Raw genomic sequence first — 25,332 nt, forward strand, 5'->3', positions numbered from 1 at the left:
CCCGCCACCCACCGCCCACGTCATCTCCAGCCTCAGCAGCTGCCTCTTGGGGGCTGCAGGCTGGAGGGCTGTTCAAAGAGGATTTGCACATGTTCCCAGGTATGCTGGCTGCCCCAGGGAAGGAGAGGCAGGGAATCGGGGTCAGGGAAGGGGTGTTCCTCATTTGTATCTGAGCAGCCTCCCCACCCCCTCCCAGCATCCCAACTGAATCAATTGGTTCAGATTGCTCCCCACCGCTGGAGCCGTCTCTGCTGGTAACAGTCCCTGCAGCCAGCCCATCAGGGGGTGTAGCAGCCAGGCCAGGCAGGCAGCGTGAGAGGAAGGCTCCCAACCCAACCCAGCAGCCATCGGTGTGGCGTTGATGGGAGAAACTGCCCTGGCTGGCTGTGAAGGGAAACCGTAGGCGGTTGAAGGAGGAAGTGTGGTAAGCAAAGGTCACTAGAGCTTAGTCAGAGACCTCCGGAAGAAGCTGCTGTGCTCTGTTAAAGCACCAGAGGGGAAACCTCAAGACTTCGTTTCCTTCACTGTCTCAGCTAGCCACTGCTGCAAACAATATGGCCCCGGCAGGACGGGGAGGGACAGCTCAGCATGGTGACTGCACAGCACACAGCGGCCTTGGAAGGGCTGGCCTGTCATCCCTGGAGAAGAGCCCTGTCCACTCCCACAACAGCAAGGGACTGTCTCTGCAAGAGGCCTGCAGTTCCCTGGCAACCAGAGTTCTGCCTATGTGCCCCGGAATATGAACAGACCGGAGCCTGTGCTGGGTGATGGTGGGCAGGGCTGGCTGGAACCCCCAGGGAAGGGAGCTCACTGCGTGTCCTGAGCTCCTCCCATGGGGTGTACATTCAGCAGGACAAGCAGGAGGGAAATCATGTACTTCTGAAACCCTTGCAACAGCGAGAAACAACGGTGGGTGACGGCATGCTGCCTGGGCTGCCCCACTTGCCAGCGAGCTCAGCGAGCCATTGAGAATCCACCAAAGCCAGGCTTCTGCCTGCTGGCACACTCACCCTCCTGGAGTTTGACACTCTGGAGATAGAGAGGATTCCTCAACACATTGCAGCGCCCGGGCTCATCTTCCTTAGTGAAGAGCAGCAAGTCCGAGTAGATGAAGACGGTCACCTGGAGGGTAAGATGACAACACAGGAGGCATCAGGAGCCATTGTCAAAGAGCCTCCTTCCAGCCTAGACAGGCGTCAGCCCCAAGAGTTAGCCTGGAACTCCAGGGCCTCCTTTCCAGCCCCGCAGAGGCCTCTGGAGACACACTGGCAATGAAGGGAGTATTTCAGACACCGCACAACTCACACTACTTCGAACGACAGACACTTGCTAGCATCAACAAGTTATTAGCCCATCACTCCTACCCTGCAGTCTGTTGTTTCCAGGGGACTTCTGGAGCCCTGTGATGGGAGGAATCAAAGTGTCCAGAATGTAATAGATGCAATTGTTGTGCCCACATGCACACACCCACACCGCTCTCTCTCCAGCCCTCTTTTCCAAGGTTTTCACACCCCAGGCTGAAGGACAGGAAATGATTTGAGTTGTGGAAGTTCCAGTCTGGGAGCACATTTACTCTCTCAGATTGCATGAGAACCCATTTTGGTGAGGACGAGGGGCTTTGACTCTGTTTTAACCATCACACACTGTCCTGCTCCCCTCAAGTAAACAACATGTTGGCTCTGAAGGAGCCATGCTAAAGGAGAATGTTTGCAGGCATGTAATGGGGACAAACAATGATACTTAAAAACAATAATTATTTTGGCGTCAATTGGGATGCAAATATTACAAAATAAGAAAGCTATGTGCCTTAGCAACTTAATTCCCCTGAAACTCGGGTGAGGGACCTACTATATATTCATGGCATTAACTGCAGAAATGGAAGGCAGATTTTCTTCTGGGTTTGTACAGCTCCTAGCACAGCGTGGTCCTGATCCATGACTATGGCTCCTAAGTGCTACTGCAATAATAATAATAAATAACAAGCAAAAGAATCAACTCATCCACCAAGTGGGACTCCATGACTCAGATGTTAGCAGTTCTGTCCTACCAGCCAGTGTGTGGCTCGTCTTGGTTACGGCTCGCTGGCCTCTGAGCTTGGCCAAGTCTCCGCCAGATGCCCAAAGCACACATCCAAACCTAGATTGAAAAGGGGACAGGACAAACCCTTGGGAACCTCTTGAATTTCTTTCTCCTCTAAAGGTGGATGCTTCCCTAGACAGCCAATAGGCGTGTTGTGTGAGGGATGAAGTGGAACAGGAGAGCGCCAACTGCTGCTGTTCTCCCTGATCACCCCCAGCTCAGTGCGAGCAGTTGTACTGCACCTCTAGGAATGCTGCCGCTGAACGATGCCGAGTAACTACCTCAACGTCTTTGTGGCCAAACGTGTGGCAACTTATTTCCAAAAGCAGAAAATTAAAAAACCTGAATGCTTTTTGCTAGGGTTGTAAGAGAGAATCCACTTGCTGGCTTTGCTACTGCTCTGTTGCCACCATTCCCTGGACCACCCTTCAGCCAGGGCACTGACTGAGTCACTGTTTACACATGCAGTGTGGTTCTGAGAGATGAGGCAGATTTCACTAGGCGAGGGGCCAGATTTCAGGTTCTAACAGAATTCCGTACGTCGTGTCAGTGTTTGGCTCTGGAGCTGAAATGAGTGGCCTTGCTACAGTCTGTTTTCCTTCCTGCCCACAGGTTTGGTTTTGTGGAGTTCTCAGGAGTGAAGAACTATGAACCTCGCTTTAGCTTACAAATAAAACTAGCATTGTGTTTGTTTCTCTCACTGAACAGCCAGCGGCCCTACCCTGCTGCCCACGCTCACCCCCTCAGGGTTTGGCTTAATAATTAACTTCAAGACCGACACAGTACAAACCTCACCCTAAGCCTGCTTCTGAATTTGGCTTGTTCCAAGGGTCACTCCCTGGGGGATCCCTCCAGCCCTGGCCCCAGTTCACTCTGCCTTGTAAGGAGACACTCCAACACTGCCGTACTTTCCAACGGGAACTAACAGGAAACAACGGAGACCAGGAAAAGTCAGCAAAATCACTCTAGCTCCATGGGTGGGGTCGTAGGACATAGTTATTTCCAGACTGGATCAGACTCATGATCCACCTGGTCCAGTCTCCTGTCTCTGACAGTGGCAGTACCAGCTGCTTCAGAGGAAGGTGTGAAAACCCAGTAGTGGGGGATAATGTGACCTTTGCATTAGGTCTCTCAGGGTACATCTGCAATGGAATAAAAGACCCATGGCATGGCCACGGCTGGCTTAGGTCAGCTAACGCAGGCTCACGGGACTCAAAATTGCTGTGTAGACATTCGGGCTCAGGCCGGACCCTGGGCTCTGGGACCCGCCTCCTCAAGGGGCCCCAGAGCTCGGGCCCGAGCCTGAACATCTACACAGCAGTTTTACAGCCTCGCAACCCGAGCCCCGCAAGCCCGAGTCAACTGACCCAGGCCAGGGTTTAATTGCAGTCTAAACGTACCCTAATAGTTAGAAACTGGCTCAAGCCCTGAAGCCTGAGCTTTGATGTCCCTTCCAAAATGTTTGTTGTCATTAATTATAACAACTCGGGATGTTCTTGTTATCCATATAAATGTCCAACCTCGTTTTGAATCTTGTTAAATTCTTGGCCTCAGCAAGTTCCTGTGGTAAGGAGTTCCACAGTCTAATATTGTGTTGTATGAAGAAGGGTTTCTGTTTGTCACCCTTTAATTTCATTGAATGCCCCCTTGTTCTTGTGTTATGAGACTGAGAACAGAAGTTCCCAATCTCCCTTCTCCAGACCATTCATTACTTTGCATGCTTTTATCATGCTGCCTCCTATTCATCTCCTCTTTAAAGTAAACAATCAAATCTTTTCAATCTCTCTTCCTGGGAGTTTTTCCAGGCCCCTCGTCATTCTCATCATCCTAGGACCAAGAGTCTGTCATACTCCCCAAGAAAAATATTACAGTTCTTTTGCAAACACACATCCCTTTAAGCCCAGTGAACACAAAAACAGAAAAGCGCTTCCTTTAAAGTAGAGCTGCTCACACACAGAACTTTCCATTCCATGGGAAGCTCCAGCATTTGAAATATTTATTTTATTTTTCTTCCAAATCGGAATGAAAAGCTGCAATTTCAAAATTTCCCACGAAACAAAATTTCAAATTCGGACCCATCAAAATATTTCATTTTGATCATGTTGATTCTTTTCCTTTCAACTATTTTATTAAAATATTAAATATAATATATTTTCTGTCATATTAAATTGAACACAAAATAGAATAAAATTATTATTTTAATGATATTAAAGTCTAATCAAAATGAATAGAAATAATAAACAACACAAAATGGTTTAACTGTATTGAAAATGACAATATTGAAATGAAATGAGAAAGTCGACATGAAACATTTCATCTTTTCCTGTGGAAAATGCCCTGTCAGGTGGAGGAGGAGAGAGCACTGACTCTGAGCTCTGGCCAGGCAGAGGCCAGTAGAGACTTTGGTCAGAGCTGTTTCAATGGGGTGCAGGGGGTGGAAGCTGGACTGGAGAGGGTCTGGGAAGAAGCTAGCGGGGAACTCCAGACACAGGTTGCAGACAGTGTGTTCAAGGATCTGAAAGGGAAAGGGAGATGGGGCAGTAAATGGAGAGACAAGTAGGGTGAAGATAGAGGCAGAATATCATTTAGTTTAGAAGCCGAGCAGATGTGAACTGAAGATCACAGAGGCACAAACACAGAACATAAAATGCCATTTCACAGTCACTTTTCTCAGCAGACCTACTGGGGAACATGGAAAAATTAAAATTCAGCATGTAGAGAAAACAAGAGGAGAGACCAATGCAGACTACACAGGAGATGTTTATACCAGCGGTTCTCAAACTTTTGTGCTGGTGACCCCTTTCACAGAGCAAGTCTCTGAGTGCGACCCCCCTGTATAAATTAAAAACACTTTTTATATATTTAACACTATTATAAATGCTGGAGGCAAAGCGGGCTTTGAGGTGGAGGCTGACAGCTCGTGACCCCCCTGTAATAACCTTGTGACCTCCTGAGGGGTCCTGACTCCCAGTTTGAGAACCCCTGGTTTATACCAAACAGGAGCAGGGTCCAGTGCAGACGACACAGGAGGTATTTATACCAAACAGGAGCGGAGTCCAGTGCAGATTACACAGGAGGTATTTATACCAAACAGGAGCGGAGTCCAGTGCAGATTACACAGGAGGTGTTTATACCAGGGTGCAAGTGTCCAGGTGGCTCCTGGTTTTCAGAAGGTGCTATTCTACTTTACACCAAAGGCCACACCCATCACAGAGAAATGGTTCCCTCCATGTTCCTCGCGAACCCCATGGCAAAGCCAGGGCAGGGTGAACCCCCCAGATGACTCGGAAAGCCTAGGCACCTGGAAGAGGTTCCTCCTGCAGAGCTAGGAGAATGGCCAACCCTTGGAGGAGGGAGCATTCCAGAAGTTAGGGGTTGGAGAGTTCCAGACCACTGTACAAGGGAGCTGCATTTGAGCTAGTTCTTTTCTGGAGCATGTAGAGAAATAAACCAGCCCTGGAGCACACGCAAAGCATTTCCTGCTGATCTCAGACTGGGGGCGCTGAACTGAGGGTTCGCTGAGCAGCGGCCTCGGGGACTGACTCCGCAGGTTCAGGCAGGATTCTAACTGCTAACAAGGTGGGTCACCAGAAGCGCTACCCAGCTGCTCCAGTGCGCCCCCTGGCGAGGTGTGGCCCCCCACACCTCTCTCCCGAATGGTGCTGTCACTGCTGTGACCCGAGCTAGCAGCCTCTTGCGAGGTAGCGGGGCACAGAGGCGCAGAGAGTTTCCTGGGAAAGGTCCTTTTCACACATTCGTAGATTTCTGAGGTCAGAAGACCATGATGAGAATGCAGCCTGGAGAACATAGGCCAGAGAATTCCACCCAGGGCTTCCCCAGCATGCCCATGCGTGCCCGCTGAGCTCCTAAACAGCACAGCCAATCTCCAGCATTTTGTACCGACTGAGCAATAGTGCTACATAAACTGATAGACCTGAGTTTGTCACTGAGGGGGATGGGAGGGTCAGGGATGGGGAGGGGTAAGAGGGGGGTCTGGGGTAGGGAGGGGAAGGTGTCACTGGGACAGGATGGCAGGGTGGGGTGGAGAGGAGATGTGAAGTTGAGGGGGTGTCACTCGGGTGGGATGGAAGTATGGGGGTGAGGAGGGGAAGGTGAGGGGGTGTCACTGGGGGGGGGAGGGGGAGGTGGGGGGGTCAAGGAGACGTGATGGCAGTGTGGGGGTGGGGAGGGGAAGGTATTGAGCAATTAAGTCTCTGGCCCAATCAGACTTGTCAGGCTGGAGGGAATTGCCGTGAGTGGCAGTTACTGAGAGGCTGCTTTTGAAACCTCCCCTGGAGTTCAGTGGGTCCGTCTGACCCGTTGTCCCAGCCCGGCCCAGCTACCCCACTCCCAGCTGGACCTGGCACCCCAAGCACTGGGATCTTGCAGCACAAGGCGGTGAGGAACGAGCTGAAGAGAAAGTCCTGCTTGTGTCTCTGAGGTGGGGGCTCGGAGCGTGTGGCGCTCCCAGTGCAGGGTTTCCGGCTGCCCCGAATGGAATCCCAATGGCTGGGAAGGCAGGGAAAAGAGGGAGCAGGGAGAAGAGGGGCGTGGGGACTTCTTGTAGCGTCAGTGGCTGCCTTCAAGGGCATTAGGGAATGGGCCAGACAAAGGCAAAGTACATCTAGGTTCCTCTGCAGAACAGGCTGCAGCATTCTGGATTCTCTGGCTGGAGGCTTGTTGGGGGGATTTCGGAAGACCATAAAAGCGGGAATTGCAATACAGTCTAGACAGGATGTGTGTGAGGCCTGAATAAGGATTGCACCAGAGGTAGGGCCAGAGAAAGGACAGATTCTGGCAGGGCTCCAGAGATGGAGACAGATTCCCTCCTACAGGAGATGGAGGACAAAGGGCTTTGGGTTCCTGGCTTTGGAAGTGCCAAGTTATGGTCCAAGTGAAGGGGATGATGATGGAGTCCGGGAGGAAAGGCAAAGCAGTTCATTTTGAACCAGCTGCCTCATGGCTTCCCGCTCCTGAATGATTCAGAGCCCAGGCAAACAGAGGGATCAGAAAGCAATGCCCACCACTCAGAACTGGTGTCCTAGGCTGAAGCAGGCCAGGGTGAGAAGAGAAGGTGGGTAGAGGGCAATGGCACACTGCAGAGAGGAAAGGGAATTATCCGGAAAATGAGAGCAGACCAGAGAGTGAAATAGAGAAGGCCGAGGGCTGCCCTGAGATCAAGCCAGGTGGGAAGAGACGTGTGACATTCTCCATCTTGGGGGAGCGTCCTGGAACCCCCATATTCCTCATTTTCATATAATCGTGATCTTACATAGAAAACAGGCCTTGTAAGGTAACAGGGGAAAGGTTATGATCTGCTGAAAGTCATTTCTCTATCCATACATGTATATCATTAATGCATGTGAAATTATGAGAATTGTGGTTGTATGGTGGTCACTAAAACATGCTGTAAGTTGGGGAACAGCCAGATATTAGCTCCCCAGAGGCAACAACAAGGAAAGTAACCAATGCCTGGGTGGGGCGTTAAACAACCTATCACCAGCCATTGTCCAGCAAGGGAGCTACAATGCAATGACTCACCTGCATGAGGCCACACCGGGGGAACTGCCCAACCTTGCCTGGGGACTTAGCAATGCCCCCTGGACGTGCCTGGACTTGTGTTTTCCAAGTGCATGGTCTGGCCACATGCTGGACTTTTTATCCTGCCCCCACCTATACTGCAAGCAACTAAGACACTGAGAAGAAGACAAGACTCCAACAGAGAAGATTGGCCCAGATTTCAAGGGTGAAATCTGTATATTAAGGACTGCAATATCCAGTGAGGTGAGAAAACCTGCTTAATCTAGTTGTTGCCCAGTCTAATAGGGTTGAGAGCTTAGACTGTGTGCTTATATTTTATTTCTTTTGGTAACTGACTCTGACTTTTTGCGTATCACTTAAAATCTATCTTTTATAGTCAATACATTTGTTTAACTGTTTATCTTTACCAGTGAGTTTGTATGAAGTGTGGGGCAAATCTGCTCTAGTTTGACAAAGGCTGGTGTCTGTCCACTTTCCATTGCTGAAGTGGGGAACCAATTAATAAATGTGCACTGCTCAAGACGGTACAGTGCTGGGAGCTGGGGGGATTCGGCTGATGCCTTTCTCTGTGTGATTCATGAGTGGCTCTGGGAGATTCATGCAATCTAGCTGTGTGTGGGGCTCCACCTGCAGTTGTGCTGAGTGATCACAGTGCCTGGAGGGGCTTGCTGCTGGTCACTAGCAAGGCATTGTGAGACACAGCCCAGGCTGGGGAGAGTTCAGAGGGCACAGAGGTCCCACAGTCTCAGGCTGCATCTCGGGCGGATCCCATCACAAGAAGGATCCATGACTCTATAGTATAGGGTGAGACTCTGCTCTTGGGCATGCCACCGTAAATCGGACATGAAAGGTTTAAGGATGACAAGCAGATGCTCTCAGTTCCACTGGAGAAGGGAGGTCTCCAGCTTTCTGAAGGGATGCGCTGCACCTGCCTCCTGTCCTGCCAGGTCCCATGAGATCTAGATAAATTCATGGAGGATAGGTCCATCAATGGCTATTAGCCAGGATGTCTCTAGCCTCTGTTTGCCAGAAGCTGGGAATGGATCACTTGATAACCTGTTGTGTTCATTCCCACTCTCATCCCCTAGACGTGATAGACCACCAGGCCCTATTTGTTCTCTGGCGCCCTCACTCTGACAGAGCTTGGACGTCTACAGCAGGGGCCCCAAAATGGCTAACCAGAGCCACTTGGCTATAGTGACAGGGCAGCATATTTCTTCTAGCTAGAAAAGCCTCAGCATGACCCTCTTCATGTTCCCATCTACTTCCACTTCCTGCTCCCTGACCTTGGCCAGCCAGAAATGGCAGCTCAGTGACACAAGGTTAGCTAACATTTTGCTGCGCCGGAGACAGGCAACTCCAATCGACCCGGAGTGGGCATCAGGGCTAGACTAAATCATTGCCCACAGAGGGGCGGGGGGAGGTAAATATTGTGACAGTGCCTCCACACCCATACAGGAGAAGCACTCCCACAGCTGAGTGCTGCACTGATGCTGCATATACCCGCACTTACGTGGGGGGCTCTGGAGCCCTAGAAGAGCCGTGACAATGAAGGACATTTGAGGTGCAGGCAGGTCAAGAGTCTAGTTGCAAATCAGTGATGAGTTTCCCAAGTTAATGACACAATTTTCCAATGACTTGCATGGAAAGACAATGAATCAGATCAGAAAGATGGCGGGATTATATTTTGAACACCATAGAGAGGAACAGGAGCAATTTAACAGAGCTGAACCACACAGATGCTTGTGTGCCATTGGCCAGGAGTCAGGCGGTGCTTTTCTGAGACTCCGCAACCAACCATCCAAAAACATGAAACACAAAAGGATCTGAATAGCAAATGACAAGGTCCTTCCATGGCTGCATGGACATGACACAGAATTTCGTGCAGCCAAACAGGTTACCGAGCATCCGAGCGACTACACACGTATCAGCTGAGCTGGAGGAAGAACGGATTTTTCCGTTCGTGGCAGTTCCAAAAAAAATCAAAACATAATTTCAGTTTGGGCTGAACTGAAACCAAAACTTTTGGAGTTTTCAGTGAATCTAAGAAGCCAAAAACATTTCATTTTGGGTCAAAGGAATTGATTTTTAATAAAAGCAAAGGGACTGAAGGGCTGGATTCACAAAACCCAGCTCAAGGAGATGGCGCTGATGCTGATGCCACCTTTAGCCCAATCGTGAGGCCACTCACCTGGGAGATGGGAGACCCAGGTTCTAATCCCAGCTAGCAGGAACTAGAACCCAGGTTCCCCCGCGCCAGGTGAACACCCCAACCCCAGGCTGCTGAGTATTGCAGTGGGGGCTCTCATTCTCTCCTGTTGAGGCTGGTCAGACAGCATGAGAACGACTCTGACTTGGTGGGTACCTGGGTCCAGTCCCTACTCCAGGGAGTATTTATACAAACAGAACAGCTTCAACAGGCCATATTGACCAAGACCCATCCCCAGAGGAGCCCATAGCCAGGGGTTAGGGCACTCGCTTGGCGGAAGGGGGAGACCTGGATTCATGCCCCTTCTCCAGAGCAGGGATTTGAACGTGGGTCTCCATACACCAGGGGAGTGCTCTAACCACTGGCTGAAGGAGTGGGGGTGCCCAGGTACCTCTTCCTCTGGGAAGGCTGATATAGAAATCTAGCCCAAAAAATTGAAGTGAGATGTTTTGTTAATGTCAAAATGGTTCATTTCAGCATTTCCAATTTAAAATTATTGTTTTATCATTTTCATTATAATTATAATTTTCATTTCAACCAAAAATATTCCCCCAAATTGACACAAATTTGTAAAATGTTTCAGTCAACCCAAATCTACATTTTTTGGCAATCAAATATTTTGACGGAAACCTTTCTCCCACCTCTACTTGGACAGGAAAAGGAGGGTGCTCCGCATGACAGTATTTCAAGCAAAATCATCTAAGACAAACTACATCTAGTCCCATGCTTTCACAACAGGCAGAGACTGGTGACTAGTGCCCAATGGAGCCTAGACAAACCTCTTCTTCAGCTTCAAATACTTGGGGTTTGCAACGCCTACATTTTGGATCCAAATGAAGCCAAAGCAAAACTCAGCTGAAATCACCAGATTCCCCGAGTTTGGCTGTTGAGCCTTCTGATGTACACAGCCTGGCTCAAGCATGTAACCAGCCCTGGTCTGGTTGTCGGGGTTTGCACCCCCCTCCTGATAACGCCGCAGGCACAAAACGCAGCAAGTGAGGAGGGGACAGGGGTTAGGAGAGGGCATATTTCCCCTTTCCGGACCTACACTTACCAAAAACCAAACCCTGATGAAATCTAGGTATGGTTTCCCTTGAAGCCTGTTTTGGTTTCTCCAGTTTTGGGAGCTTCCACAGTGCACAAAGGAGCCCAACCCTACCCCCAGGATCAGGTCCTGAGCCAACAGTTAAGCAGAAACAAAAACCTCCTGGCTTTTAGGCAAATGACTGGCATGTGTCTGGTATTCTCTTGGTCTTGTGCCATCAAAGTGGAGCCGAAGAAGAGAAGACTCCAGCAACTGCTGTGGCAGTTAGTCTATCCCAAAATGAACTGGCTACAACTGGTTTTGAATTCCACTGGACTGAAGCATTTTAAAAGTCAAACTCTGACCTTTTCAATCTAACCCGTTCGATGCGTAGGAATGGGTTTAAGAAGCATGAGCACAATAACCATGTTAGGAGCGACTGAAATTCTCACCTTTACAGTTTTGCTTCTGCCTTCATGAAGCAGCAGCTCCTCTGACAAAAGGAGAGTCCGGACCGGGTTGCAAAGGTCTAGAGGCTAAACATGAAAAAAAAAGGATCCAGAACGTCAGCTCGAAATGAGAAAGTTTCCCAGGAAACCTGTGTTAACTCTCCACCCCCCTGAAGCTCCGAGCCTTTAGTTTAAGCTGTAAACCACTGAAAGTGAAGCTGCCAGGAGCTGCCCCGTGACAGCACATCTCTCAAGGCTGGAAACTGCCGTCCAGCGAAGTGATAAAAGGGAGAAAAACCCTCACATTTAACACCTATGTCATAGGACGCTATAAAAAGATTATCAGCAGCTTCTGCTTCTCTGTACATTACTTCTTCTGCAAAGCGTGGGCTTGCCTGTGGCGGCTCGGAGCGCAGGAAGCACAACCACAGCAGTAGCCCACCCCGGGCTCATCTAGCTTCAACACGACTATGGGGAGCTACATATTTTTAATTGAGTCACTGAATTAGCAAGATGAAGAGACTCTGGGCAGGCGCTTTCTCTCCTTCTATGCTGCAGTGGACTTTGGGCTACAGAGCCAACTTTGCAGGGGCAACTTGCTTTGACATTGGATCAGCCAAGAACTCAAAAAAAAAAAAAAATCAGTTGCTCTGATTCCTGCACAATGTTGCCAAAACCAGCTTCTGAGACAATTTCATGCAGAAGATCATTCAGAGCAGTGTAACTTCTGCCTTGAATGGGACTTTGCTCTGCAAAGCCTACAAGATGAAATACTGCAAAGCACAGAGGCAAAGTCTGAACTCACTGAAAGACACTGTCGTTAATATCAGTTTTAAAAGTGTGGGAACATTTCAAAGTGAAACCAAGAGTCCCTGACTTGGAAAGACAATAAAACAGTAACAAAGCCCCAGTTATGTTCTTAGGGCACGGTGAGTTCAGATAACGCATGCAATACACGTGTAGTAGTTGTGCTGTGGAACGCAGTGATAGGGAAGGGAACTTGTTTTGAAAACCAGATTATGGAACTGGCTGGGCTCATCCCAGAAGCTGCAAACTGAGTCAGCCTGGTGCGTACGACTGCTATGAAAGAAGCTGTCCGCACCTATGTTCAGTCCATGTAACCAAGCAGGGCTGAGGAACAAGTGTGTCCCAGACAAAGGAATGCCGGGTTACCTGCCTGCCAAGGTCTCTGATGTAACTCAAGCACTGCAAAGGCCCAGACACAAGGCAGCTGCAGGTGTAGGCAAGGCAGCAGGAAAAGCCAGGTTAAACTGAGCAGAGCGTGGCACCAGCCCTCTGGAGAACAAACCTATCAGAGGTTTAGGGGACTATAAGAAGTGCGGGGAAAGGCAGGTTGTTATCAGGGAGGGAACAAAGAGGTTAGGCCATTTGTAGCCACAGTGGATCCAGTGGATCCCAGCCATGTGGCGTGGTGACACTGAGAGTGGGGTTGAGGTACGAAACTGCCTTGGACAAGGATGGTCCCTGTTAAGTTTTAGCCACTAGAATGCAGGTTCTATTTTTGTTTTATTTGTAACTATTTCTGTTATCTCAGCTTAGTGTCACTCAATCTCAATTCCTTTTCTGTATATTTACTCAGTGCAGTATATTGAAGTGTGACTTCTCAGCTCATCCAACAGGCTGGTGTGCATGCTGCTCTCTGCAGACAGCAGACGTGGTAACTGCTGGGAGTTCCCGTGACCAGAGACTAGGTACTGCGGGGCTCACTTTTTAAGGACCTTTGGGGACTGGAGTGCACCTGAGGTTAACCTGCAAGGCAAAGTAAAGGCTGGCAGAGCTTTTAAGGTATTTGTTCAGGGACTAACAGACTGGAGGGTCAGGTGGACGATGCACATCCCTCTGCGGCAAGGAGTAACAAGATGACTCCCAGTCTTGAACTTCCTGAGAGGGCATCACAACAGGATTCCCTTAGGTTTCCTGGGACCAAATGCAGGACTATTCAGTCATGAAAAGCTGTGCAATACCACCTGGGCACAAGCAGGAGGTGGAAGCCCTAAAACCAGCTCTTATCACCAAAGTCAGAGCTAAACTGCAAGACCAAAGTTTGTGGAATTGGGAAGTTAGAGCCCCCTCTCCACCTTACCATCCATCTACATCCTGATGCCTGTCTTGACGTGCTTTGATTTTAGGGCTGCCAAGTGACAAGACTACATGAAATTCCTAGTTACATTCCCAGCTGCACAAATGCACCTTTGCAGCCACGAGCAGAAGCTATGTCGCTCAGTACCTTCTGTAATGAGAACTTGGTGGTCAAAACCCAGGCTTGACTGGTCAGGCTTCCCCCAAATGGCTCAAGCAGCCAAGCACCAAAGGTGGAAAGCTGCCCTTTTACAACGTCAACCACAGAAGCTAGAGAAGGGGAAGTCCATCCCCTTACAAGAGCAGGACGTAGTTCCCCAGAGAGGCACTGAATGCTAGACAATACTAGGAGGGGGAAGCTGAAAATGAGGAGGGATCCAGTTCTTAGGTACACATTGCATGGAGGATTTCTTTCCCTTCTATGACAGTATCTATAGTCATCACTCAAGCTCTGGCGGCGAACTCTGTGCTTCCTGCCAAGAGGCTGCGCTCGGCAGCACCATCCCCAGAGTGCAGCACAGCACGTGGACAAGGATCTTTTCCCACAGCCAACAGCTCAGTTCCCTGACCAAAGACTTTTGATGAAAGTCGATTCTATCTGTAAATGGTGGCTTACGAGTGGGTCTTTGAGGCACAGAGGTGAATGAAGAGCTTAAAGGAATAGTATTTTCCACGATGGGATACAGATGTGAGGCACGTTCTCTGGCGCAAAGAGCAGACAGCACTGCAGTTTGTTAGAGTACTTGAAGTTAGCACGTGCAGGGCGAGTCTGTGATACATGGGCTGCCTTTGGGCCACACCAGGCTGGGTAAACAGGGGAAAATCCGATTGTTTAATTTCGTTATTTAAATTACGTTTTTCTTTTTTAAAAATAAACCTGTTTAAAATGAAATCTGAATTTAATACAAGATATGTTAGGGCCTGAACTTCTTATAACTTAATTGTGAATGTGAAACGGGTTTTGATAAGAGAAATTTACATATCCAAAATATTTAAGATTAAATAAAACAATCAAAATAAATGTTATATGCAGTTTTGTGTGTTTAATTAAATCCCTGTTACCATCCTAATGCAGTTTGGCACAAATCATGAGCCAAAAGTTCATTGTCTCATAAATAAGCAATACATCATTCCCCATTTCTAACATACTAAATGTACACTTAATAAGAATCTGACAATATTAGGCTAGATAAATGACTGTGTACCTTGTTATAGTGTTAGTGTGTACCCTGCTAGGTTGCAAAAAGATGTACCAAATCTAGTGTAAAGGCACTCTTTGGTTATAAATCAACATGTTTTATCAGTTATACCAGCCAGAGAGAAAGCACCTTTCTTTAGAAAATAACTGGAGAAGCTGATTAAAATCGATGATTTAAATCCAGGTTTGCACTTGGTAATTTAAAACCCCCTGATTTCAGTCAATCCCCTCTGGCCATACAGCCTGGTTTCCAGATGTGCCGGGAAGGGCCAGCTTACCTGCACAAAGACAGGGAACACGAGCACTTTGGGGGCCAGTGTCACATAGGTGCCATAGCTGGAGTGCGGGATATGAGGCCTCACAATGGTGCAGTTCTGGTAGTTCCCATAGCTCTTCATAGTTTGCACTGTCTTCATCAGCCTGGATTTCCGCCCAGATCCCGTATGGGATTTGCCTTTCCCTGCATTTCCTGGGACCATGAGAAACCAAAAGAAAGCAAAGGAGAGAGAGCGAGAACTGAATTTCCAAGGGTCTAGTCCACTCTGTCATTATAATTCCTGACATCGCTGATAATGCAAAGGGGAGTAACTCGAACTGAGAACTGCAGGGAATCAGTCTCTCTCAGCGTTATAGGGCATGGAGCTACAATACTAGCTGAGTGAGCCAAAGATTAACCAAAACATGGGGCCAAATCCTCACCTGGCACAAACAGATTTACACCAGCTGAGGATCTGGCTCTATGGACTTACACTCACACGCACAGCACAGTGGGTGGTTGGTACAAGGGTTTTATCAGCACTGATGTGAAATGGTCGCATTACTCATGAACACCAAAATGCCAATAAAACCCAGTCAGTAGCCCAGCACCCAGCTTGGATTTTGTACACACCGTATGTGGTCAGAAATATTCTGCAAATGGTTTCGAGTTTTAAAGAATGTAATTGGCATTATTTGTTGTATGTGTCCAATGGAGCAGGGCTCAAACTCATAAAAACTAACAAATGCAGAACAGCTCTAAACATGAGCGTAAATAGACCCACAACTGTCCCATACCTTGGGACCTTCTTCCCATTGCTAAGCACGGACACTCCCCTTCTCAATGGGATAAAGAGTCATAGAGTTTAAGGCCAGAAGGGTCCATCAGATCATGTTGTCTGATATCCTGTATATCCCAGGCCATCGACACCACTCAGCACCCGCACACTCAACCCAACAACAGAATTGAGACCAAAGTATCACAGCTGGCAGGAGACCAGACTTCTGGCCAGGAAATGATTAAGTGAGAGATACCCAGATAATCCTGGCAAGTGACCCACATCCACATGCTGCAGAGGAAGCCAGTCCCCCCGCCCGCAGGTCACTGCCAACTCGACGTATGGTGATCAGTTAGACCAGGAGCATATGAACAAGAACCCTCAGAGAGAGAATCCTTGGTGCCACCACAGAGCACCAGCTCACCCCGTCCAATGTCCCATCTCTGGCTGGGGCCAGCCCTGACGCTTCAGAGGAAGAAGATAAGAAAAAAAAACCCAAAGCTCCCAGGCCTAGCCCTGCTGGACTTTAAAACGGTTACATTTTTTCATACAGAAATCCTGTCCCTGGTCCAGAACTGAACCTTGCCCAATCCTAGGGTATCTGGGGCCAGGGGAGCGGATTTCATATTATGGGGAGAAGAAAACATTCTCAGGCAGGTAACTTTTTTAACTGCAGCTCTGAGAAGCTGCTCAGGGTGGCAGATGCCCAAATAAATGTCAGAAAAATGGATTTGTAAATATATTCGTAAGTACATGAATGACCCCAGGCCTCTCCAAAGTGATCAAGTGGCTATTCCAGCTGCTCAGACATGGTGAATGTATATTTCAGTGATGACTTGTGAGTGAGAGTGGCAGCACCCAGCCCACATAGTTTCGGTTTTTAAGCATTGTATTTCATCTTCACACCCAGGAAATCTGACCAACCTCATTAGTTTTCTTTCCGGACAGGTACCAGAGTCGGTGGTGCTCTGCGTGTGCTGGGAAGATGGTTGGGGGGCCGCTTTGCTCGGATATCAACCCACTCTTTCCTCACTAGTGGCATAATTTAGACAGATCAGAACCTTGCAGATTGCTGGGAGCATTTCCCCACACCCACAATCGGAGGCCTGGTGCAGAGAAGCAAGAGACCTGCACTCTACAGCTGAGGGGGATTAATGCGATCCAGAAGCCTATTCATGTCACCCCTCCCTCTGCATTAGAAGGTGTAACCCATCTAACTTTTCCTTCTGATACTTGTTTTACAGCTCTTCCTTTTGGTTACCCCCGGGATGCCCAAGGGGAGCGGGACAGTGGCAGGGAGGGGAGCGGATCATTCTCAATTAGCCAGAGACAGGCGCATACCGGAGCCCGCAATCCAAACTCACCCAAACTATCTCAGCACACTTCCCTAATCCCTGCAAGACTGTGCCCTACACACTCTCTTTCAACTGGCCGAGAGCTGGGAGTGGCGGCACCATCCCACACTCTCCAGCTGAGCCTTCCTCATAGCGACAGGAGCCGCTTTAGAAGGTGACAGTCAGAACTGCGTGCAGTCCCTTGCATGGGGGAGCTCACATACAGCCTGTGGTACAGTGCTGGGATCACTGCTGAGCACAGGCCCTAACTGATGGAGTTTCATGGATCTTTTACTGGCGTGCAGCACTCGGGCATTTTTAGGTGGGGCTCTCTCCTGTGCTTCCATCCTAGCAGTAGCTGCACTGGCTGGAGAATGAGTTAATTGCCTTCAGAATGCCAGCTGTAGGGGTCAGCAGTGCTTCTATGTCCGGGGAAATTTCCCAAAGTCTGGGAATTTGTGAGTAAAATGTTTTGAATGAAAATTCCCAATTTCCCAAGTTGAAACATTTTACTCACAAATTCCCAGGTTTGGGGAAATTTCCCAGGATACAGAAGCACTGTAAAAAACTTTATCTGGGAACTTTTCACTAGATTTGGGAAATGTTTAGCACTAGGTTGGGAAAAGTTGCCATCATGATCTAGAAGCACTCATTTAGCATGGTTGCTGGTTGCAAAGCTCCATGTCTTGTTACAGATTAAACTAATGCCATTAATAACACTAATGATAGCAGGACAGCTCCTGGCTACAATGGGCATAGCTAGTAACACAGCCTTCTAGTCAATTACATCTATGGGCACTGCCTTGGACACACCTTCCACCTGTGTGCAAACCACATGAAGATGGGAGAATGTAACCCCCTTCCTCTGCCTCAAGTGTCAGCATAGTCTAAAGTGACTGACCCCTCAGAACTGGGGGTCAAGAGAGCTGTCTTCTAATCCCAGCCTGCCTCTGACTCATGAGTGACCTTGGGGCAAGTCACAGCCTCCAATTCCTCGGTTTCCCCTTTTGTAAAATGGGACTAACAACATGCACCTTTCTCTGTAAAGCACTTTGGGATCCATAGGTGGACAGTGTTAGATGAATGATAGGTGATTTATGGGGGAAGCTGCTCTTTTCAGTCAACTAAACACCTCAAATCCTGGCACAGTTATACCCAAGTGAGAATCTACCAGCCGCAGAGCAATGCACCCAGCTTTCAGAACAGCTGCATTCCCAAATGTTTCAGAGTGGCCAGCTGCCAGATTCATTCATCTGTCAGCAGAAGACACTATGCAGGTTCCACTATGCCTGGAAAGCAGCATGAGTGAATGTGGGACAAATGTTATGGTAAAGTGCGTATGCCGTGCAGGTGTAGCCGTGTTGGTCCCAGGATATTAGAGACTGCTGTTACAGTAAGTGGCACTCTCAATGCGTCACTGAACAGATGCATTCAGCAGAGAACTCCGCTTACCCAGTCAAAGGGCGACGGCCGCAGAGATAGCTAGTGGCCTAAGTGCTGCTTTTGGGGGACAATGAACACTGCTCCTAATAACCCTCCTTTGGAGCTGTCAGCCACCCCCTTCAGAGCCTTCTCAGAACTACCCCCAGCAAGCTGGCGTGTGACAAAGATGTGGGGCAGGGGAGTTCCTTGCCTACCAAGAAGCAGGTAGCTCTGAAAATGCAATGCCAGGGTGCTGCCTGTCTGGGGAGGGAGGAGACTGTCAGTTCATCTGGCCCATGGTTAGTGTCAGAGGGGAGATTAAAGCAGGGCTGTCAAGCTGGGGGAAGTTGTAAAATATTTCCTACTGATAACATGTTGTTTGCTGACCCCCTGGCCAGGGTGGTGGCTGACTCCAGAGAGAGCCCTCTTTGGAAAGCCTCCCTGTGACGTGGGGCCACTGAAAGCACTGGGGAGGTACAGGGGGACCCAGACCCACCCCCGGGGTCTCAGCCTGCCAGAAGTGACTCCTCCTCACAGCTGCAGCACCAGAACTGGACAGAGTGCAGGAGCTGGTTTGCAGTACTCCAGCTGCCATCCCTTGTGACCCCAAGGAGCCAGAGCAGGGCCCAGGCCAAGGGCCTTTGGGGCTGGGAATCTAAGTTCTGTGTCGAGATTTCAGGGCAAAACTACACCTCTACCCCGATAGAACGCTGTCCTCGGGAGCCAAAAAATCTTACCCCGTTATAGGTGAAAGCGCGTTATATCGAACTGGCTTTGATCCACCGGCGTGCGCAGCCCCGCCCCCCCGAGCGCTGCTTTACCGCGTTCTATCCGAATTCGTGTTCTATCCGAATTCGCGTCCTGTCGGGGCAGAGGTGTATTGCCAAAGGGATCTGGCTGCATTTCTCTGTCAGCCAAAAGCTGCTGCCCTAGTCCCCGGGGATGCTGCCCCTTCTGTGGCTGGTGTTCCACATAGACCAGGGAGAGGACCAAGAGGCAGAAATCTCCGAGGTCATCCATTAGGACTTAAGTCAAATGAGACTCCAGGGCATTACTAGCAAAGGAATCTTGCCTAAAGCAATGTCCCTCTGCTAGGGCCTAGTGCTTGGGTACAGCAGCGTCAGTACTAAGTGGCTGCATAGGCTGCAGTCCCTCCAGTTGCCCGTTCCTGAATCCAGCCATTTCTGTTATGACCATCACAGAGTGCTCTGCATTTTCTGCTCCTACCTTTGCATTGCAGCTGAAACCCATAAGAAGAAAGAGGAGTGTCCATGTACCAGCAATGCAGATACAGGTGCGCATGTTCTCACCACAGGTACTAATACGGAGAGTGGACTAGATGATACATCTGAGGGAAAGGAGCAGAAGGAGACTCCACCGATTGGAAGGCATGAGATGCACTGTCCTAGGGATGGGGGTTCCACGACCACTGCTCCCAAGAGAAGAGGCGGGTGGTGGTGGTCGGGGACTCCCTCCTCAGGGAGTCATCTATCTGCCGCCCCGACCGAGAAAACCGAGAGGTCTGCTGCTTGCCAGGAGCTAGGATTCACGATGTGACGGAGAGACTGCCGAGACTCATCAAGCCCTCGGATCGCTACCCCTTTCTGCTTCACCACTTGGGCACCAAAGATACTTCCAAGAATGACCTTGAGCGGATCACTGCGGACTACGTGGCTCTGGGAAGAAGGATAAAGGAGTTTGAGGTGCAAGTGGTGTTTGACCATGGGACGAGTTCCAAGAAGGAGGAGTGCTAGGCAGAGGCGGGTTCCACCTAACGAAGAGAGGGAAGAGCATCTTCGCAAGCAGGCTGGCTAACCTAGTAAGGAGGGCTTTAAACTAGGTTCTCCAGGGGAAGGAGACCAAAGCCCTGAGGTAAGTGGGGAAGTGAGATGCCGGGAGGAAGCACGAGCAGGAGAGTGTAAGAGGGGAGGACTCCTGACTCATACTGAGAAAACAGGACGATCAGCGAGTTATCTTAAGTGCCTATACACAAATGCAAGAAGCCTGGGAAACAAGCAGGGAGAACTGGAAGTCCTGGCACGGTCAAGGAATTATGATGTGATTGGAATAACAGAGACTTGGTGGGATAAATCACATGACTGGAGTACTGTCATGGATGGATATAAACTGTTCAGGAAGGACAGGCCGGGCAGAAAAGGTGGGGGAGTTGCACTGTATGTAAGAGAGGAGTATGACTGCTCAGAGCTCCAGTATGAAACTGTAGAAAAACCTGAGAGTCTCTGGATTAAGTTTAGAAGTGTGAGCAACAAGGGTGATGTCGTGATGGGAGTCTGCTATAGACCACCAGACCAGGGGGATGAGGTGGACAAGGCTTTCTTCAGGCAACTAGCAGAAGTTACTAGATCACAGGCCCTGGTTCTCATAGGGGACTTCAATCACCCCCATATCTGCTGGGAGAGCAATACTGCAGTGCAAAGACAATCCAGGAAGTTTTTGGAAAGTGTAGGGGACAATTTCCTGGTGCAAGTGCTGGAGGAACCAACTAGGGGCAGAGCTCTTCTAGACCTGCTGCTCACAAACTGGGAAGAATTACTAGGGGAAGCAAAAATGGATAGGAACCTGGGAGGCAGTGACCATGAGATGGTCGAGTTCAGGATCCTGACACAAGAAAGAAAGGAGAGCAGCAAAATACGGACCCTGGACTTCAGAAAAGCAGACTTTGATTCGCTCAGGGAACAGATGGGCAGGATCCCCTGGGAGAATAACATGAGGGGGAAAGGAGTCCAGGAGGGCTGGCTGTACTTTAAAGAATCCTTATTGAGGTTGCAGGAACAAACCATCCCGATGTGTAGAAAGAATAGTAAATATGGCAGGCGACCAGCTTGGCTAAACAGTGAAATCCTTGCTGATCTTAAACACAAAAAAGAAGCTTTCAAGAAGTGGAAGGAAGACTGGACAAATGACCAGGGAGGAGTATAAAAATATTGCTCAGGCATGCAGGAGTGAAATCAGGAAGGCAAAATCACACTTGGAGTTGAAGCTAGCAAGGGATGGTAAGAGTAACAAGAAGGGTTTCTTCAGGTATGTTAGCAGCAAGAAGAAGGTCAGGGAAAGTGTGGGCCCCTTACTGAATGAGGGAGGCACCTAGTGACAGGGGATGTGAAAAAAGCTAATGTACTCAATGCTTTTTTTGCCTCTGTCTTCACGAACAAGGTCAGCTCCCAGACTGCTGCACTGGGCAGCACAGCATGGGGAGGAGGTGACCAGCCCTCTGTGGAGAAAGAAGTGGTTCGGGACTATTTAGAAAAGCTGGACGAGCACAAGTCCATGGGGTGGGATGCGCTGCCTCCGAGGGTGCTAAAGGAGTTGGCGGATGTGATTGCAGAGCCATTGGCCATTATTTTTAAAAACTCCTGGCCATCGAGGGAGGTCCCGGATGACTGGAAAAAGGCTAATGTAGTGCCCATCTTTAAAAAAGGGAGGAAGGAGGATCCGGGGAAGTAGGCCAGTCAGCTTCATCTCAGTCCCTGGAAAAATCATGGAGCAGGTCCTCAAAGAATCAATTCTGATGCACTTAGAGGAGAGGAAAGTGATCAGGAACAGTCTTCATGGATTCGCCAAGGGCAAATCCTGCCTCACTAACCTAATTGCCTTCTATGATGAGATAACTGGCTATGTGGATGAGGGGAAAGCAGTGGATGTGTTATTCCTTGACTTTAGCAAAGCTTTTGATATGGTGTCCCACAATATTCTTGCCGGCAAGTTAAAGAAGTATGAGCTGGATGAATGGACTATACGGTGGATAGAAAGCTGGCTAGATCATCGGGTGCAGTGCCCCGATGGTCGGTCCTGGGGCCAGTTTTGTTCAATATCTTCATTAATGATCTGGAGGATGGCGTGGACTGCACTCTCAGCAAGTTCGCAGATTATACTATTATACAGATTATACAGAGGAGTGGTAGATACGCTGGAGGGTAGGGACCTAGACAAATTAGAGGATTGGGCCAAAAGTGGTAGCAGATGACAGAACAAGCAGTAATGGTCTCAAGTTGCAGTGGGGGAGGTTTAGATTGGATATTAGGAAAAACTTTTTCACTAGGAGGGTGGTGAAGCACTGCAATGGGTTACCTAGGGAGGTGGTGGAATCTCCTTCCTTAGAGGTTTTTAAGGTCAGGCTTGACAAAGCCCTGGCTGGGATGATTTAGGGGGTTGGACTAGATGAGCTCCTGAGGTCCCTCCCAACCCTGATATTCTGATTCTATGAAAAGAAACCTGATGAGGTTCAACAAGGACAAGTGCAGAGTCCTGCACTTAGGACGGAAGAATCCCATGCACTGCTACAGACTAGGGACCGAATGGCTAGGAAGCAGTTCTGCAGAAAAGGACCTAGGGGTCACAGTGGACGAGAAGCTGGATATGAGTCGACAGTGCGCCCTTGTTGCCAAGAAGGCTAATGACATTTTGGGCTGTATAAGTAGGGGCATTGCCAGCAGATTGAGGGATGTGATCATTCCCCTCTATTTGACATTGGTGAGGCCTCATCTGCAGTACTGTGTCCAGTTTTGGACCCCACACTACAAGAAGGATGTGGAAAAGTTGGAAAGAGTCCAGCGGAGGGCAACAAACATTATTAGGGGGTTGGAGCATATGACTTATGAGGAGAGGCTGAGGAAACTGGGATTGCTTAGTCTGCGGAAGAGAAGAATGAAGGGGGATTTGATAGCTGCTTTCAACTACCTGAAAGGGGGTTCCAAAGAGGATGGATCTAGACTGTTCTCAGTGGTACCAGATGACAGAACAAGGAGTAATGGTCTCAAGTTGCAGTGGGGAAGGTTTAGGTTGGATATTAGGAAAAACTTTTTCACTAGGAGGATGGTGAAGCACTGGAATGGGTTACCTAGGGAGGTGGTGGAATCTCCTTCCTTAGAGGTTTTTAAGGTCAGGCTAGACAAAGCCCTGGCTGGGATGATTTAGTTGGGGATTGGTCCTGCTTTGAGCAGGGGATTGGACTAGATGACCTCCTGAGGTCCCTTCCAACCCTGCTGCTATCTATTCTATGATTCTATGATAACCATCCTGAATATAAATAGGCCAAAACACTCCTGCATAAGGCCATGGAGTAAGTAGGACCTTTTCCAAACTAAATACTAGTCTAACCAACATTATAGAAAGGATGTGGAGCAACTGGAGGGGATCCAGAGAAGAGTGACAAAGATGACCAAAGGGATGGAACACAAGCCATACCAGCAAAGGCTGAAGGAGCTGGGTATGTTTAGTTTGGAGAAGAGATTAAGGGGGAACATGAGAGCAGTCTTCAAATACTTGAAAGGCTGCCATAAAACAGATGGAGAAAAGTTGTTCTCTCTTGCCACAGAGGGCACGACAAGAGGCAATAGCTTCAAACTACAACATAGCAGATAGTACACTAGCACTTTTGTCAATTAGGGGTGTGAAAAAACACACACACCCCGACTGACGTAAATTTCACTGACAGATGCGCCGGTGTGCACAGCCCTATGCCAGCGGGAGACGCTCTCCTGCCAACATAGCTACCACCGCTCATTGGGATGGTTTAATTATGCTGATGGGAGAGCTCTCTCCCGCCGGGATAGAGGGGCTACATGGGAGACCTTACAGCGGTGAAGCTGCAGCGGTACAGCTATGGCGCTGTAATATCTGTAGTGTAGACATAGCCATAGATTAAATCTTAGGACAATGAAACAGACTGCCCAGTAAGGTTGTGGAAGCTCCTTCACGGGAGGTTTTCAAAAGGAGGCCGGACAGCCTTCGGCCTTGGATGGGTTAGGCCAGTGGGTCTCAACCAGGGGTATGCATACCCCTGGGGATACACAGAGGTCTTCCAGGGGGTACATCAACTTATCTAGATATTTGCCGAGTTTTACAACAGGCTACATAAAAAGCACTAGCGAGATCAGTACAAACTAAAATTTCATACAGACAAAATGAGAAGCCAGCAATGTTTCAGTGGCTCCATTAAGGGGGCTGGCCAATAACTACACTTAGTACAAAATTTTACAGCTGGAAAACTTGCACAGGCAGTTGCCCCAATGCCAGGAGGAGACCGTTCAATTAGAGAAGCATAAAGAACTTCTCGTCCTAGCCCACACCTAGAACCGCAGCCCCATGACACGCCCAGAGCAGAGCTCTCACGTTACCCTGGAGCCAAGCAGACAACAACCCCACCGTCCATCCAGATCCCACCTGAAGCAGATCATTGGGAGAAGCCTGCTGCTCCCCGGCAATGGCAGCCGTGTGAAGCTCTCCGGGCTGAAAACGGTGATTTCCAGCATCCAGTCTGCACCCAGCTGAGAACCTGCAATTCTCTCACCTGTGCTGGGCTTAGTCTGAAACACACCCGCTTGGGACTGCTCTCCCTGAGTCCCTGCGTTTACACTGGTCATTTCAGCTCAGCAAGCTCAGGAGAAACTCTCTTTAGCTCAGCAACATCTGTCCCCACCAACGCTCATCAAAACGAGCCCGACCCCCCGCACAGGCCGGGTTCCTGGCCTCCCGCCGCCCCTGGGCCAGGGGGCTCTTGGAGGCATGCCTGTCCTTGCTGTACAGGACTCTGAGGTCCAGCAGGGAGCTCAGGCGCATGCAGTTAACCCCTCTGACCACGTTCAGTGGCTGTCTGCAGGAGTAGCTGATGCTGCTAGGTCAGAGAGGGTAAAACAGCAACTACAGAGCTGGAGGACCAGGGGGATTCAAGCAAGGGGCCGGTGCCAACAGAGAACTGCTAGTATGGCATTGCTCGCCCAGCCCCAGCGAAAGGAGAAGCTGGGTCTGCAGGTCTGAGCCCCGCTAACCAAAGTCCTTCACTGAGATGCACACCTTCCCCTTGCAACCACTGTCCATCCACCCTCTTCTTCTCCCAACCCCAGCAGCAGCTTGAGGTCTAGGACTGCATTTGGAATTCCCTAGACTAAACCCTACATCTCTTGGTATTGGCTAGCTTTTTTC

At 49.3% G+C, this 25,332-nt stretch overlaps 1 protein-coding gene across 1 annotated transcript in view; it reads right to left on the reverse strand.

Moving 5' to 3' along the window:
* LOC117889358 (regulator of G-protein signaling 3-like) overlaps positions 1-25,332 on the reverse strand; it is a gene marked incomplete in the record, with an annotated part of 146,707 nt that overhangs the window by 50,090 nt on the left and 71,285 nt on the right. The window contains 3 exon segments of the mRNA XM_034793379.1: positions 1,011-1,122; positions 11,306-11,389; positions 14,879-15,069. Coding sequence (XP_034649270.1) covers positions 1,011-1,122; positions 11,306-11,389; positions 14,879-15,069 — 387 coding nt within the window.

Source organism: Trachemys scripta, chromosome 17 (genome assembly GCF_013100865.1).
Source record: "Trachemys scripta elegans isolate TJP31775 chromosome 17, CAS_Tse_1.0, whole genome shotgun sequence".
NCBI classification, from domain to species: domain Eukaryota; kingdom Metazoa; phylum Chordata; order Testudines; family Emydidae; genus Trachemys; species Trachemys scripta.